Genomic DNA, 15,677 nt, shown 5'->3' on the forward strand with positions numbered 1-15,677 from the left:
CCCATATTTCTGGCCCAAATTTTCAGGAAAAAAATCTTTCATTCTAACTTTTTAATTCATATTTTTATTTGTTTATATTTAGAGACAAAACTGATTACCATAGTCCAGGGTATTATTTTACATAGGATATCATTATTGCTTTCTAGAGTTATATTTTTAACACATAAGCATAAATAAGAGAATTAAAAACATTTATATAGATACAGAATTAGTACCATCCATGTATAATGTGCCTTATTTTTCCCTCAAAAATTTGGGCAAAAAAGTGCACAGTATACATGACAAAATAAGGTAATACACTTATAGTGCCTGCTGTGTAATAAGAAATCAAAATATTATTATTTTTAAGCCTTTCTTCTGTGCACATATAAATATATATTTACACAGAGAGAGTTTATGTGTGTTTAATTCAAAATAATTTTTAAATTAATATAATGTACCATAAAGAATTTATCTAGGTAATTAAATATTCTAATACACAATTTTTAATGGTGGCATAGTATTCCATAGTATAGATGTACCAGCGTTTGTTTAACAAATTTATTATTTTGAGGGTTTAGATTACTTTCAAATCCCACCACAATAGACAATATATCCATGATTAAACCTGGACTAGTTTCTGATTCTGTCCTAATGAGGGAGGAAAATACTGGCCCGAGGGTCTGGATGTATTAAGGATTTTGACACACAATGAAAAATTGTTTATAGTTTACCAATTTATGTAGTTAATAAAGAGAAACTTTGTAAATTAAATACAACTTACTCTTTTGGGGACAAGTCTATTGGGCACAGTGTGTAGATACTAATTCATACCTAACAGAATATGTAAAATCTGTATGTGGTACAATAAATATATTGTAGTTTTAGATGCCACTACAACTACTCACCCCTAGTTAAAATACAGTTTTCACACAAATCCCATTGATGAAAAGAAATATATGGGTTTTTTTAAATTTTTACTCCTTTATTATCTTTCTTTATGTAAAAGTATCTGCAGTCCTGAAAAACTGTTGACGTTTGTGACAAAGCAGTCTGCCTCAGACTATTGTGGCCTTGAGTAAGAATGGTGACCTGTTCGGTGACAGAATGAGCCCTTGCTGTGGAAGAAATTTATTCTTAATAGCAACTTGAAGCTTGAAGAAAATTTTGTAGGAAAGAAAAATATTCAAGGCTCTAAATAAGGCTCCTTACAGAGAAGTTGGCATTTTCATTACCCAGAGGTGTGACCGCTAATCCTTTACAAGCCACAGAATTTATTTGTTCATGCTCAGTGAGGCGACTCTACAGATGTTTCCATTGAAATTTCCAGTGGTCCTACTGATGTCACTTATTAATTGAAGTGCACATTGATTGCTCTTGATTTCTCAGAATTCTTTATTTTGGTCTTGATATGGAAAGGTGGCTCCAGAACACCTCAGGGAGGCCTTCAGACAACACCCAGACAACACCCTTTTCTGGGTGACAGGAAGGGCGATGGAACATGAAGTCACACGCATACTGTTCTTAATTACATGGGTTTTATTCAGGGTGTCCTGAGACATTGATCCTCTTCAAGTTAAATAGAAAAACAAGAAAAAGAAAGACTATAATCAATATTAAAGCTATGTCCATTTATATGTCATTTTTTTTCTAGGAATTAAAAAATCGAATTCAAATGCAAAGATGTCGTTCTCGCTTACTCGCTGGTGCTTCATACTGTTCATCATTTTAAACGTAAGTAAAATGAAATTATTCTAAGCTATGTCAATCAAGAATGCTGAAATATGGAGGAATGTTTTGTAGGATGAGTGAATAGACATTATAGTAGGAGTAGACATTGTTCTCCAGAAGCCAAAACTAAGTTCCTCAAAACTATCATTTTCTTAATATTTTGTTAAGAAATCTCCCCTTGGAACTTACATTGATTTAACTTAGTGTTAGGTTTACCCAGAAATGTGCTTTGTTGGTTTACAAAAATTTAGCATTAATTCAAGGTGTTTCTTTACTACCTTGGAAATTAATATTGAAGGTTAATAATGTTTTGGATAAAATGTTTTTCATGTTAGACATGTGAATTTGAGTTATAGTTTCTGGGCTGCTGTCTTTTTAAAACATAAGAACTCTTTCAGTCTATTTATTGATTCTCAAATGCATTTCTTATCAAAAACTGACAGTTTTAAATCTTAACATACCGCTCTCATTTCATAACTCTCCAGCCTTTTAAACCATGTCCATTTTATATAATTTTGTAGTTTTATTCATAAATGATTTAGCAAGTAGCTAGAACTATAATTGTCTTAAAAAACCCTATCAATGCCTATCTTTTGTCAACTTTGTTAACCCAATATCATAACATTTTAATAGCACATGAAAGGGAGATAAGTAAAATTTCAATAAACAGATTGGGAGTTATCTTGACCCCTGTACTCTCTACCACATCAAAACAACATGATCCAATGAATTACAGCTGCCAGTAAAGATCACTTAGTATCTGATACTATTGTACTTACCCAAACAAAGATAGCATAGGGTTCCATGAGTTTGCATAAACCTTACATTATTCAAGGAAGAATATTATTGTACTAATATTCTACAAGTGTTAAATTAATTTTAAAGGTAGTTTTTATTTTGTAATGTTATATATCAAATAAGTAATTTATAGGAATAAATTTTAATGTAGCCCCTTTTGTACCTATAAGTGATTTATAGGAATATTTAGATAATGAGTAGAATTTATTTTATTGTATAAGACTATCATATTATTTTAATCTTTAGATAAATTGTAATATAATTTGCTAAAAGTAATCTAGTATGTAGAAATGCAGGCACTTTTATGCTATTGGAAATATAATAAAAACATTTAAACAAGAATATTGTGGAAACTATTAAAATATTTTGTCCGTAAATTCCCATATCTTATGTGCTATGCTATAAATGTAGAAATATTGGTATATTCTATTAATATATTGATATTGTTATAGCTCAAATAAAATTCTGTCTAATCAATTATGTGTGAATTTAATAATTATGTGTGATTAATAATTTTAAATAATTTTATTTCCTAAAGCATATCATTATATTAGACATTGATAGAAAGCTAAAGTAACTACTAGAAATAACAAGACAGTTTGTTATTATCTCATCACCTTTGTTATTATAAAGGCTACTAATAATTTTTGGTGTGTTAAAGAAACTAATGTAGGTCAATTTTATTCAAAACTTTTACCTGATAAATTATAAAATTCAAAGATTGAAAGAATTTCATATGTTTGCATGAGCCATGGACAAAAATGTTTTATGGTTGGTGGGCATCTCTTTATTAGCAAACATAACTGCTCAGGGCACTTCAATGGTTTTGTGCTCTTTCTGAATACACAAATTTGCTTCTCTGTCTGAATTTGGATTATATATTTGATTTGAAGGATTTGTCCTTGAAACATTTTTGATCCATCAATTTCCTTTTACAGCACTCATTATGTTCCATGTTGATGCTCCTCAGAGAAAAGTAAATTTTTAAACAAAATGACATTGACTTTAATTACTCCAAAATGCCACTTCTTAGATGCAATATTGTGAAAAGGCACTACCAGTATATTTATCGAATTCTACCAACCTGATTTCCAAATGGACCTTAAAGTACCGGCTTGAGTCGTGACATTCCATTAGCCTCATCTACATTAATTAAAACCACTGCCTCATTTCCTCTCCCATATCTGTAGTAATGCAATAAGCTTAGAACGCTGCTTAGCACATAGTGAGCACTCCAAAAATGCTAGCGATAATGATAAGATGATGACAGTGACAACCACAAAGAAGAAAGAAAAAATAGGTTCTTCTGAGAAGCATTTTGTTGTTGTCTTTTTTTGGCTGCATTCCCCTATTTGCTTTGAATTTATCACATATGCAGCAGTTTTGGTGTTTATCTCCTGCTTAAGTAGCAAGTACATTAGACATCAACCAGGCATCTGATCCCACCTGGAAGAACCAGGACTAATGCTTTACAAAGTTCTATTGTATTCTTTGTTACTTTGAGAGGAATAAGTAACTGAAAACTGCAAATAATTCTTACATATACGTTATCGATACATTATCATTATTAAGGATGGTGAAGTGGAGATCCTCTTTATTATATCACTTTGTGGATGTGGATTCATATTCCTTTTAGAGCAGTTCAGTCTGGCAGTCACTAGGAATCCCTCCCTTCAGTGCAGTTGCATGGGTCCCACATTCAGTAGGTTAGAACCACGGCAGAGATAGACCATTTCTCCAAGTTCTACACAGAGCAGCTCTGTGGTCGTTCAGTCTGTCCTTCTAGAAACCACCTATAACCAAGAAGTAAGCTGATTGTCTTACATCAAAGTAAGAATTGCTTGAGCACATGACCATTCAAATCAGACGGCTTCCCTCTGGGCTCCATGATTAGTTTGGGTGAAACCTGCTAGACTGTACGCTCCACGAGGGCAGGGACCTTGCCAGTTTTGTTCACTGCTGAATCCTCACAATCCAGAACAGTGCCTGGCACGTGAGGGACACTCAAAGTATTTATTAACTGAAAGAACCAGCGATGTGTCAGCTACGGACTAGAACTGTCGGTGGCAGCTTGGTGGTCGTATGTGTGGCGCCATTTCCTTGAACCTTTAGGAGTGACATCATGTATATGGCTGCTAAACTGCTACACAGGACAACAATTAAGAGGTTGCCTTTTGTTGTGTTTTGGAAGATTTACGTCAGATAGCTTGTGAGCAAAACACTGAACAGCAATCTACATTCAAATAAACAATATGTCTTTAATGTCTTGTTTCTACCTTCATGTGAGCATAATATCATATATTTATTTACATCTCCCAAATATATAGTATGAATATAACACATGATAAGCCTTAACACATGTTAAGGCTTTTACATTGCTTGGTAGTTTTATCTATCACTACTGCTTCTAACGTTCTTTGTTGCTGAGAATTATACCACCTCACTAGCAATTTTAATTTGTATGAAATCATCAGCAAAAAGTTGAATGTGTTTAATGAATTTTATGAAATTTATGTATGTGTTCTTTTTAAGCAGTAGTAATTCCATGATTGGAATTATATATATAATAATTTTATATATACATAATCTTAAATACAAGTATATATTTTATACATATTTGTATATAAATATATATTTATAGAAATAATTATATATTTATATAGAAATAAGTTCACATATATTTATAGATAAATAATTTTATATATATCTGTATCAACATATCTGTTATATATATATGTATATAACAGAAGGCCTGGATGTGTATGTTATTTTCAGAAGACAGTCACTGAAATATTCATCTACCACTGGAAAATTCCATCATCAAAAATTCCATGCTCAAATATGAACCAGACCAAGAGTGGACTAAGATTATTATGACTCATCCAACAACAAGGTTCTAATTCCTCATTCCTTCAGTGTTGATACAATCTCTACTGAACCGGCTCCAAACCAAGTTCACTGGAGATTGTTTCGACATTGCAAGAATGATAAGATTGATGCTACTGTCATCTGCATGAAATTTACCTACTTCAGATGCTCCTGTGTCCACTATTACTGATGTCAAAGCCGCATTAAATCAAATAATGCTGTAATTGAAAATACAAGTACAGTGTTTTCTCTTTGATATCTTTGCACATACTGCCTCCCCATGGCTTCCATGAATTTCCAACTAGTGCAGGAACATTTTTTAATTGGTTGTCCAGTACATTTAAAGATAGAATTCAGAATGCTGCTTCTGGAAAGAATGCCAAGCATAAGCAAAAGTAGTCCCTAGTGTCTAAAATATCTAATAGAAGTGACAGAAAAGATTTACAGATGACATAGTCCATCTTCTAATTTGATTGGAAGATGGTGAGAGATAAATAATATGTCAAGTGATAATTCTCATATCAACTAAAGATTCTAATAATAGAGCCATGAAGAATCTAAAATAGATGTATAAGCTCAACCAATCATTAATATATTGTGAGGACACCATGGTTTATTAAAGATCAGTTACATGATCTTTAATCAAATTATTAACACACACATTCATAGAAGTGTTAGGCTAATAAAGTCCAAAAAGAAGCATTACATTAACTCTCTTTAAAATACTTGATTTTACTCCCAAACCACATTCCAGTTGTTGATGGAATATCTGAACATTTAATGACTGACCATTCTTTAACTTACATTAATACCAATGCCCATCTACAGTTATAACACTAATGTTATAACAGTAATAATTATCTCCTCTCTTGTGTTTGCAAGCAATTTCTACTCAAGTAACTTAATGGCATCTCCAAAACAAGTCTAAGAGGGAACTTACCTTCTTAACCGTAATACGATTTTCCTTTCCAAACTTCTTGTGTTTCTCGGCTAATATGTTTTTCCAGTAATATAGACCAACACATCTGGGCTATTTGATTAATACTATTCTCCATTCCCTTCATTCAAATATGCCTTCATGTTTTTATTATTTGGGAAAGTGCTGAGAGTGGCTCTTTTTTGTTCCATCGTGAGATGATCTAGTCCTTACCTTCAGCTTCCTGGCAGGTCTCTCCAAACAATCACTGGACACCTGAGGCCTACCACAGAATTTTACTAACACTCTCCACTCACAGCTTTCAATGATCAAAAGCTACAAAATATCATTCCATTATCATGCTTAATAACATCAGCTAAAATGCATCGAGTCTTTCAGGTCCCAGCACTTCATATTTCTATTTGTTTTTGCCAGGCCTTGTATTACCTGATTTTCCTTGACTCCATATCTTACTAACCCACAAATATACCTCCCTCCAGTCACATGGTTTCCCTGCAGTGTCTCACACATGCCATTTCCTACCTCAAGACTTATAAGCATTTCAGAAAGGCTGCCCTCTCCCCTTTGCCTCTGCAGACATTGCATATACTCAAGGTCCAATTCAAGTCCTACCTTGTTTCTGTAGTAGTTCCTGACTAGTATTCTTGCTCCATGCCCTCCCTCCACTCTGAATTTTTATTGTAGTATTCTGCACTGTACAATTTAGCACTTAGTGACATGCTACCTCATAGAACAGGAAGCCCCATCTACACAATGACGTATGCTGGAAAAAAGGGAGGCTCTACCATGAATGGCCTGGAGTATATAATGGGATGAGTTTGCTTTAGAAACTGTATGGAATAGAGAAAAGTACATAAAGCTACTTCTGTCATCAATACATTTGGGAAAACTTCAATGTTAGAATAATTTAGACAAAGTTATAAAACAGTGTGTTTCAACAGATATGAGAAAAAGAGAGTAAGGAGTATTCCTAACTGCCAATGAAGAAAAGTCAGGGCAGGCTGAAGCTTGCAAGCCTTCTCCAAAAAAGACTATGTAGAACCTAGATTTTTTTTTTAAATCACACACTCAAAAACCACTGAAACATCATAGCCACAAAATAAATTGACATCTCTATGAACACGATTTAAGATGATATATCAGACAGTGATGTCTTACACACACACACACACACACACACACACACACACACCCCCACCCACCCACCCCCTAACATCGATAAACAGGACTTGTAATGGCGATGAGGATTAACTGAGACTGACAAAACTAATGTGGGACGGCCTGTACCAAAAATGCAAAATATCTAAAAGAAATATTCAAGATTCACACTGATTTTCACTGATGAAAATGAATAACCCTGTATAGGTCAAATGCTGACTAAACAAATTAAAGAGCTTAAGGTCAATTATTCAAGGCAGAATATCTCAGAATAGATTTGTTTGTACTATGGAGTAAACGGGATAAATTTTTGGCAGTGTGTACAATTCACGTACAAATAAAAATCAGCTGAAGAAACACTATTTAAAAAAGCTTATTTAGTGCACTAATACATCTATTTTTAATAACATGATTAATGATTCTTAGGAGTTCCAAAAAAACAAAGTTGGTTTAACATTCACATTGTTTGGAAATCAGGTTATTTTATTTGTTGACATCTAAACTCTATAGCAATAATAACATTAAAACAATCTTATATAACAAAGAGGTGCATGAGTTTGTATGGCTGCTGTACATTTTCAATACTGAAGGGAGTGAATGCAAATATGGAATTTGTAGGTAGAATTCGTGGATGCAATATAAACACTTTTTTGTTATAAAGCAAAATATTCTACAGGAGACCATGTATACCTGTTGCTTATAGGAGGAAAAATAAATGTTCTCAAATTTTTTATTGTTTCATTTATTTATGTACACAGCCATATGTATTCTCTATAAGTAACTGATTTTTGTTTTTTATACAGCAACCAACCATGGTCCTCCCCAACACTTCAAATGATGCCAGTCCAACAGGGGAGCCTGAGCCATTTCTGTACATTTTAGGACGAAGGAAAATGAAGGATGCAGAGGCCAAGTGCTATAGACGCATGCAACAGTTGCCCCCATACCAAGGAGAAGGTAAAAAGAAAAATTGTGTTAGCATGTGTTTCAAATATCATTGGAGGTTTATTTTCTTCCATGGGTAAATATGTAATGACTAATTTCAACCTAATATGCCAGTAGTTTTCACAGTGCTTTTCATCCCATGGAATGATTGTGTATTTCATGCAGCAGACATGCCTAGTTTCTTTACTCAAGTTCATCCAAGAACTTTATGGCTAACATCTGCACTTAGGAGACAATTACTACAATAACTCAATATTTGCACCTGGCAAGCAGGAACAATACAAGACTAAGTGCGGGAAAGGAATTGGACAATAACAGGAAGGGGATTGGAAAACCGTGGGCAGAGAATTCTCCAGAGTGTGGAACCTGTCAAGACTCAAGTCTTATTTGGGCTAATTAGGCAGCATCTTCCATTATCTGTCAATTGGTTGGTAACTCATGTTATTTCTTTTCTTTTTCTACCCCCAGTTCCCTGATGAATTTTAAAAAGTTATCTCCTAGACAGAATTGTTTATCTATCACTTTTCTAGAATGCTCTACATGATTACCCAAATATTCTCAGGGCCAAGCATATTTGATTAGCTGTAGAGGGCCCACAGGAAAACAAAAGGGAGGGAGCATTGCTGTGTCTGTTTAAATTCTCTCCTCTGCCCCCTAAATCATTTGAAAAGACCCAACAAGATCTTTTTTGGGTGTGGGAGAATTGGTTAAATATAGTCTATTACTATATGGTTTGCCTTCAAATAGTTAAAATTTTAATTTGCAGTTCCCACTTTTGTTTAAACAAAAAAAAAATCAAGTCAACTGAAAAATAGGTACATGTTATTTTTCTGTCTGCAGTAGTTTCAGTGTTTCTTAAGAACCTGAAAAGGCAGTAGATGGAACTTGCCACCAAAAAGAAACCATTTCTCTGAAGTAAATGGAGCCATAGGAACACAAAACTGGGGTTTGCCGAGGCCAAGTGCAGCCACCCTCGCTTCGGTCTTAGTTACCTTGGGACGGTGAACTTTTGTGCTATTGATCACTATTTAAAACTTTTTTTGAGAACTACCTTCAAAGCCTGAGGTTCATTCTTTTATAAAGATAAATATTTGTGTTCTGTGGTAGATTTAATTTTTGAAGATTGTGAGAAACCACTTGGAGCCAATGTTGATGAGTATGCAATCAAACTGAGCATTATTTTAGGCAGTAATAAAGTGTTATTCTAAAATAATAGACTGTATTGTTATTCAACTGGCTGCAAATGCATCTTCAGTATGAATTTTGAACAACCAAATCACTTTTGAATTAAGACTAGAACCACCCAAGGCAACCCCTCTGAAGGTCAGTGGTCAGTTAGATGCTTATGTTCCAAAGCCATACAGCTTTTTCAAGGTAAGCTTTATCCAAGGGTGATTTTGTATATACTTTCACAAGATTTCTCTCATAGTATTTCCAGAGACATTTTAAAGGAAAGATTTGGAAACAGCCCAAGTGCCCATCAGTAGATGAGTGGATAAAAAAGCTGTGTTACATTTACACAAGAAAATACTTCACAGCCATAAAAAAGAAGGAATTCTTACCTTTTGTTGCAACATTGATGTATCTGGAGATTATTATACTAAGTGAAATAAGCCAGTCAGTGAGACAAAGATCATATGATTTCACTTACACGTAGAATCTAATGAACTGATGAACAAAATAGAAGCAGAGTCATGGATTCATGGAACAGACTGACAGCTGTCAGGGAGGGGGCAGGGCTGGATGAAACATAGTGAAAGGATCAGCCAAAGAGCATATATGCATAACCCCTGGACTCAGACAACAGTGTGCTGATGGCCTGAGGGGAGGGGGGCGGCAAGGGCTGGGTGGAGGTGGGCAAGGGGGGCAGGTAATGGGGTCGTCTGTAATAATGTCGACAATAAAAATAAAGTTTAAATTAATTAATTAATTAAAGGAAAGAGTTTTGGATGAAAGATTCCATACAGAAGATATTCGTGTCTTTTGAGGAACAAATGGGGAAAAATCCTAGAAAAATGTAAATTTCATTAGCAGTTGGTGAAGTTAACACCTCTATTTTGTTGTTGCTGCTGCTGCAGTTACTTTTAAATGTTTTTTCCAAGCGAAGAGCCCCAGAATAACTATCTGTGCACTATGAAATCCTGCTAAGGCTTCTGCAGTTTCTGACAACGGCAATGTTAACTTCTTTCTGAACGGCCAGGTCTGTTCTGCAACCGCACCTGGGACGGATGGCTGTGCTGGGACGACACGCCGGCTGGAGTGACATCCCATCAGCACTGCCCGGATTATTTTCCAGACTTCGATCCCACAGGTAGAATATCCAGTTTTACTCTCTATGTTGCTAGGAGGCTTTTAGAGTTTTCATTAGGTGTAAAATACACCTGCCTCATCATACTCTGCACATGTTAGCGTGTGCCGAAGCATTCCCATGAATGAAATTACGTGGCTGCACAAATATTGTAAGCTGTCTTTATTTTTTAAATCACATTACTTGTCAGTTGTGCACACTGGGCATAGGTTCTATTACATTTTGAATAAAAATTATTTATATATTTTAAATATTAAATTTTAATAAAAATTTAAATTAATTTTTCTGAAACTGCACAGTTTTTTTTTAAATGTATGGCTCCTTTACATGTTTAATTGTCTCACATTTTGGTGACTTAATGCAAATGCTTGATCTAAACTCTGCAAATACCAGGCTGGTATAAAAGGCACAATAGAAATTTTATATAATGTTGAAAATTATGTAAAACTGTGGTGTGTAAGGGAAAATAAATCTGAAAGTATTAACCATAGGTACCAGATTTCTGTTCCAGCAGATTATTAACATATTCTCAGAAAATAAAACCAGTACTGTTAAGATGGGTTATACTAACACCCAGCTCTGTGTCCTGCACATAGGCAGACAACAAGTGTGTGTTCAGTAAAATAGCAATACAAAATTAACTTTAGTTATAAAAGTAATGTAGGAACACTTTTCATTGAATATTATTTTTTTACTTCTCAAAACATTTTTATATATATTACAGTAGTGCCCCCTCATCTGCAATTTTGCTTTCTGTGGTTTCAGTTACACCTGGTCAACCATAGTCCAAAAGATATTAAATGAAAAATTCCAAAAGTAAACAATTTACAAGTTTTCAGTTGTGCAGCATGATCTGTCCTTCCCAAGATGTGAATTTTCTCTTTGTCCAGAGCATCTACTCTGTATGCCCTACCCACACTTGAACTCACGTAATAGCCATCTCTGTTATCCAATCAACTGTCGTGTATCGCAGTGCTTGTGTTCAAACAGTCCTCATTTTACTTAATGATGGTCCCAAAACACAAGAGAAGTGATGCTGGCAATTCAGACATGCCAAAGAGAAGCCATGAAGTGCTTCCTTTAAGCGAAAAAGGGACTACAGCACCATAACACATTTTGGGGCAGAGAGAGAGACCACATTTACAGAACTTTTATTACAGTATGTTATTTTAATGCTCTCCTTATTATCAGTTATTGTCATTAATCTGTTACTGTGCCTAATTTATAAATTGTACAGGAAAAAACATAGTATACATAGGGCTCAGTACTATCCATGGTTTCAGGCACCCACAGGGCGTCTTAGAAAGTATTCCCAAGAGATAAGGGGGGACCACTTTAATCTCATTTTATACTCAATGTTTGACATAAGACCACAGGTGAACCCCAGTCTCTGAGCTCTTACCTAACTCTCTCTGCATAAGGAAATGCAACAGTCTTGGAAAAGCTTTTGAGAAACAGTATTTCTAAATCTCCCTACAAACTTGTGCAAATTTAAGTAATTTTAGAACTTTCAAGGAAGGATATATTTTTCCTATCAGCCTCAATGTAGTCACTCGGGTGTAGTTGGAAGTTGGGCTAGATGCTTAGGCAGGATAAAGGTTTCAGAATACAATGTACAAAGTTGAGTGAGAATGTAAAGGATTGAAGTCAAATATCTTAGAGTTGTCAGATATTCAAATAGATTAAAGATCTGAAATCTAGTATGCTCAGTGTTGAGTGGTCATGAACAATGCAGAGGAATGTATGAGATATATGAGATTTTCAAGCAGCCTCAATTGAGAAATTAGACACATGGGAATGGAGAATGGGTTGGTAAGTGCCAGTAGTGAGTGAGTGATTCTCAACGAGGCTAAGAAACTAGGAATCTTTAAAAGAAATCCTGATGCCCATTACCACACTAAACATGCTGATTTCATTAGTTTGGAGTACATGCCAGGCATCAGGATTTCTGAAAGTTGTACTTGTGGCTAAAAGTGCAGCCCAGATGAAAATGTGTTAAACAATAAAGGAAATTCAAATAAGAAAGTGCTAACATTAGAGAAGCTCAGCCAGTGTACGAAGAAGTTGCCCCCACGGGAGGCAGAGCGTAGTGTCAGATGAGGCTGATAGAGACCATGGAAGAAGGGGGTCCAGGCAGGCGGAGGTGGTAGCTGGTGTCAGGGCTGTGGGTATCATGCCAGAAAAGTCTGTGCCAAAGGACTAAGTAGAAGATCTATCCCATTGAAATAATTCTGGGATTAAGATACTGAAAAGGGGATGTAAACCTTAGTTATAACAGACGCAGATGATGCAAGTAAGCGGGCCCAGCTAGGGACACGTTGTGTCAGTCCCTATTCAAGGGTGAGATTTGTTCCCAAGAGTAGAGCGAGCCAGAGCCTGAGCCTGCAGGGGGTGTTTAAGGGGCTCTTGATGTTGAAACCGGAGGGCTGTGGGAACAGGGCACGGGCAAGCGGGTTACTCCGCCCCAAGCTCCGCATCTCTTCTGAGGAGAGGTGCTAAGATGGAGCACAGTAGTCCCTCCACACCTGTGCCCATCTACCTCCTTCTTCCTCACTGTCCCTTAGAAAATGGTTCCATGGAAGAGAGAACATCCAATCAGCAGAAGAGAATGCCAGGGTCCTGACAAAGGAGGATCTTCTTTGAGTGATCTGGCCTGGATTGGAAATAGCATTTTGCAAAAATGTGTTTGCAAAACACATTTTTTTGTGTTTTTGTGAATCAGTGTTTGTTTCACACTTAAGAGACTAAGGAAAATCAGCTTTGACTTTAGAGTTGTTTGGTCAGAGTTTCTACCACATTTCAGGGTCAACCAGCCCACCTAGTTAGCTTTGCTCACTGACCACGAATGACGAGAGGTTGTTGCCCATAGAATGAAGGTGAGGACATCAGCTAAGCCAGAACACAGCAGTCAGATGCTACAAGACAGGTAAGAAAGTTTCTGGAATCCAGGTTAGAGCAGGGAAATGCGTCTATCCCCAAGACAATGTTTGGGAGATGCTTTTTGTGCTTTCCTCAAGGAAGAGAGCCTATGTTCTCCCTCAGTAAGGCAGAGACAATGGAAGCGGGATGACAGGGAGCCATTCTCAAAACCGGTTCAGGCCAGCCACGTCTGGGATGCAAAGAGAGAAAGGGCTTAATCCTATGCCCCATTCAGCAAGCGTTCCTGTAAACTCTAACTAAAAGCTCTTTGACGGTAATCCTGCAGGTCTTTACTGACTCTTCCCAATAAATGATGCTTCATTAACTTTGATTTGACAGCTACATTAGAGGTGACTTGACCGGCACAAAGAGCTGTTTTGCACTTGAGGACACAAGGCCAGTTCCAAAGCGGCAAGGGGCTCTTGCCAAAGTGGCTGTAATTATTAACTAAGAGGCAAGTTTTTGGTCAGCAAAACAGGGATTTCCAGGCATCGATCCATCTTTTCAGCCTGGTTTGTAGCTAGAACTTCCTCATCTCGAGGACCAATCCACTTCAAAAGAAAGCACATTTAAAAATGCCTACAGTCAACAAACTAATTCTTTAGGATTTTACCATTAACTTAAAACTACATACCTTGATGATACACAAAACAGTTTAATGAAATGACAGAGATTTCATTGTAGACAACGTGCTTGGCGGAAAGATAGGCAGGTCATGAAAGCGCAAATAACAGTGCTGAAAATCAAAAGAGGCTAATAGCCTGAAGGAATATATGCTTGAGGGTAAAAAGCAAATTTAGCAAGGAGGTATTTAAGGCCCGCCCTCAAACACTTAATCCACATTAAGGCGTAGAGCTAAGATGGTTTACGACAAGGATTCTCACCCCTGACACCCTTTGCAATTAATGAGCTATATAAAAATGCAGATGCCTGGTGCCTCTCCACACTAGTCACACTTGAGTCCCTGAGGACTGGGCCTAAATATCTGTGAAAATTCCTCCTTGTGAATCTACAGCGAAGGAAGCAGGCTGTCCTCTTCACGGGGCAGGGAAGCGCTGCTCTCCGAGCACAGGCAGGGAAGGGACAGCACGCTCTGTGGTGTGCGTGAATGGGCTCAGTTTGGAAAGGGAAATCAGAACACACATACTCTCTCTTCAAATATTGAAAAGCTTGCCGGGTGGAAAAAGGCAAAGTCTTGATGGCTGCAACAGTTAGAACAGGAAATGCCCACATCCAGACTTCAGTTAAATCTAAACAAAGCACTAATATCCTACAGTCCTGTCCATGATTGGAATGTCTCCAGGACGAATGCATCTCTTCTGTATAATATATTTTGCCATACACAGTTCCATAATATTGTTAAAACCAAATTGTGTTTACTTTAATAAAACAAAAGACTACTTCTGACAATAAAATGCTGCATTATAAACCACTTTTTTACATTGCAAGTAAGCTTGGAATGGTCCTTATGGTCAAATAGCATGAACAGAACCATTGACCAGTTTCTAATATCAATTTTTCTGTGCTGTTTGGTGCTAGCTGTTTTTGAAACATTGTTGGTGTCCAGTTATTTACATAGTTTTTGTCCAATGGTTGTCTCAGCAAGTTCATAATTCAAAAATTCTCTACTTAGCTTCATAACAGATTTACATTAAGCAATGATGATTCTAATGGGTTGTTTGAAAACCTTTTTTGCTTGAATATGTGTTTTTTGCATCCATTTTAAATAATTGTTAGAGTAGACATAGAAATGAATCTCCAACATGCAGATTAAATCTTGTGTTTAGTCTGGTAATATCTGTTTCAGTAATACAAAGAAAAATGATAAATTTCATGTAAAAACTGTCAAAGATGAAAAGATTTTTTACTAGCTCTCAGCATATTGATTGACTTACCAAAACTACTGATAGAAAACCAATTTTAAATATTATCAGATCTCAGTGATATTTCAGCCAAATAATTTTTTAAATATGAATTGTTTCCTTAGCCTTTAAAACAATGGCCATGTCCTCCAAATATTAGTATGTGATTCTG

At 36.0% G+C, this 15,677-nt stretch overlaps 1 protein-coding gene across 1 annotated transcript in view; it reads left to right on the forward strand.

The window, feature by feature from the left end:
* CALCR (calcitonin receptor) overlaps positions 1 to 15,677 on the forward strand; it is a 95,521-nt gene that overhangs the window by 47,831 nt on the left and 32,013 nt on the right. The window contains exons 2-4 of the mRNA XM_054564627.1: positions 1,634 to 1,713; positions 8,275 to 8,428; positions 10,617 to 10,727. Coding sequence (XP_054420602.1) covers positions 1,634 to 1,713; positions 8,275 to 8,428; positions 10,617 to 10,727 — 345 coding nt within the window. The remainder of the gene's footprint in view (positions 1 to 1,633; positions 1,714 to 8,274; positions 8,429 to 10,616; positions 10,728 to 15,677) is intronic.

The sequence above is a fragment of the Pteronotus mesoamericanus genome, unplaced genomic scaffold (genome assembly GCF_021234165.1).
Source record: "Pteronotus mesoamericanus isolate MK-2021 breed Mesoamerican mustached bat unplaced genomic scaffold, CSHL_Meso_final scaffold_85, whole genome shotgun sequence".
Taxonomy (NCBI): Eukaryota; Metazoa; Chordata; class Mammalia; order Chiroptera; family Mormoopidae; genus Pteronotus; species Pteronotus mesoamericanus.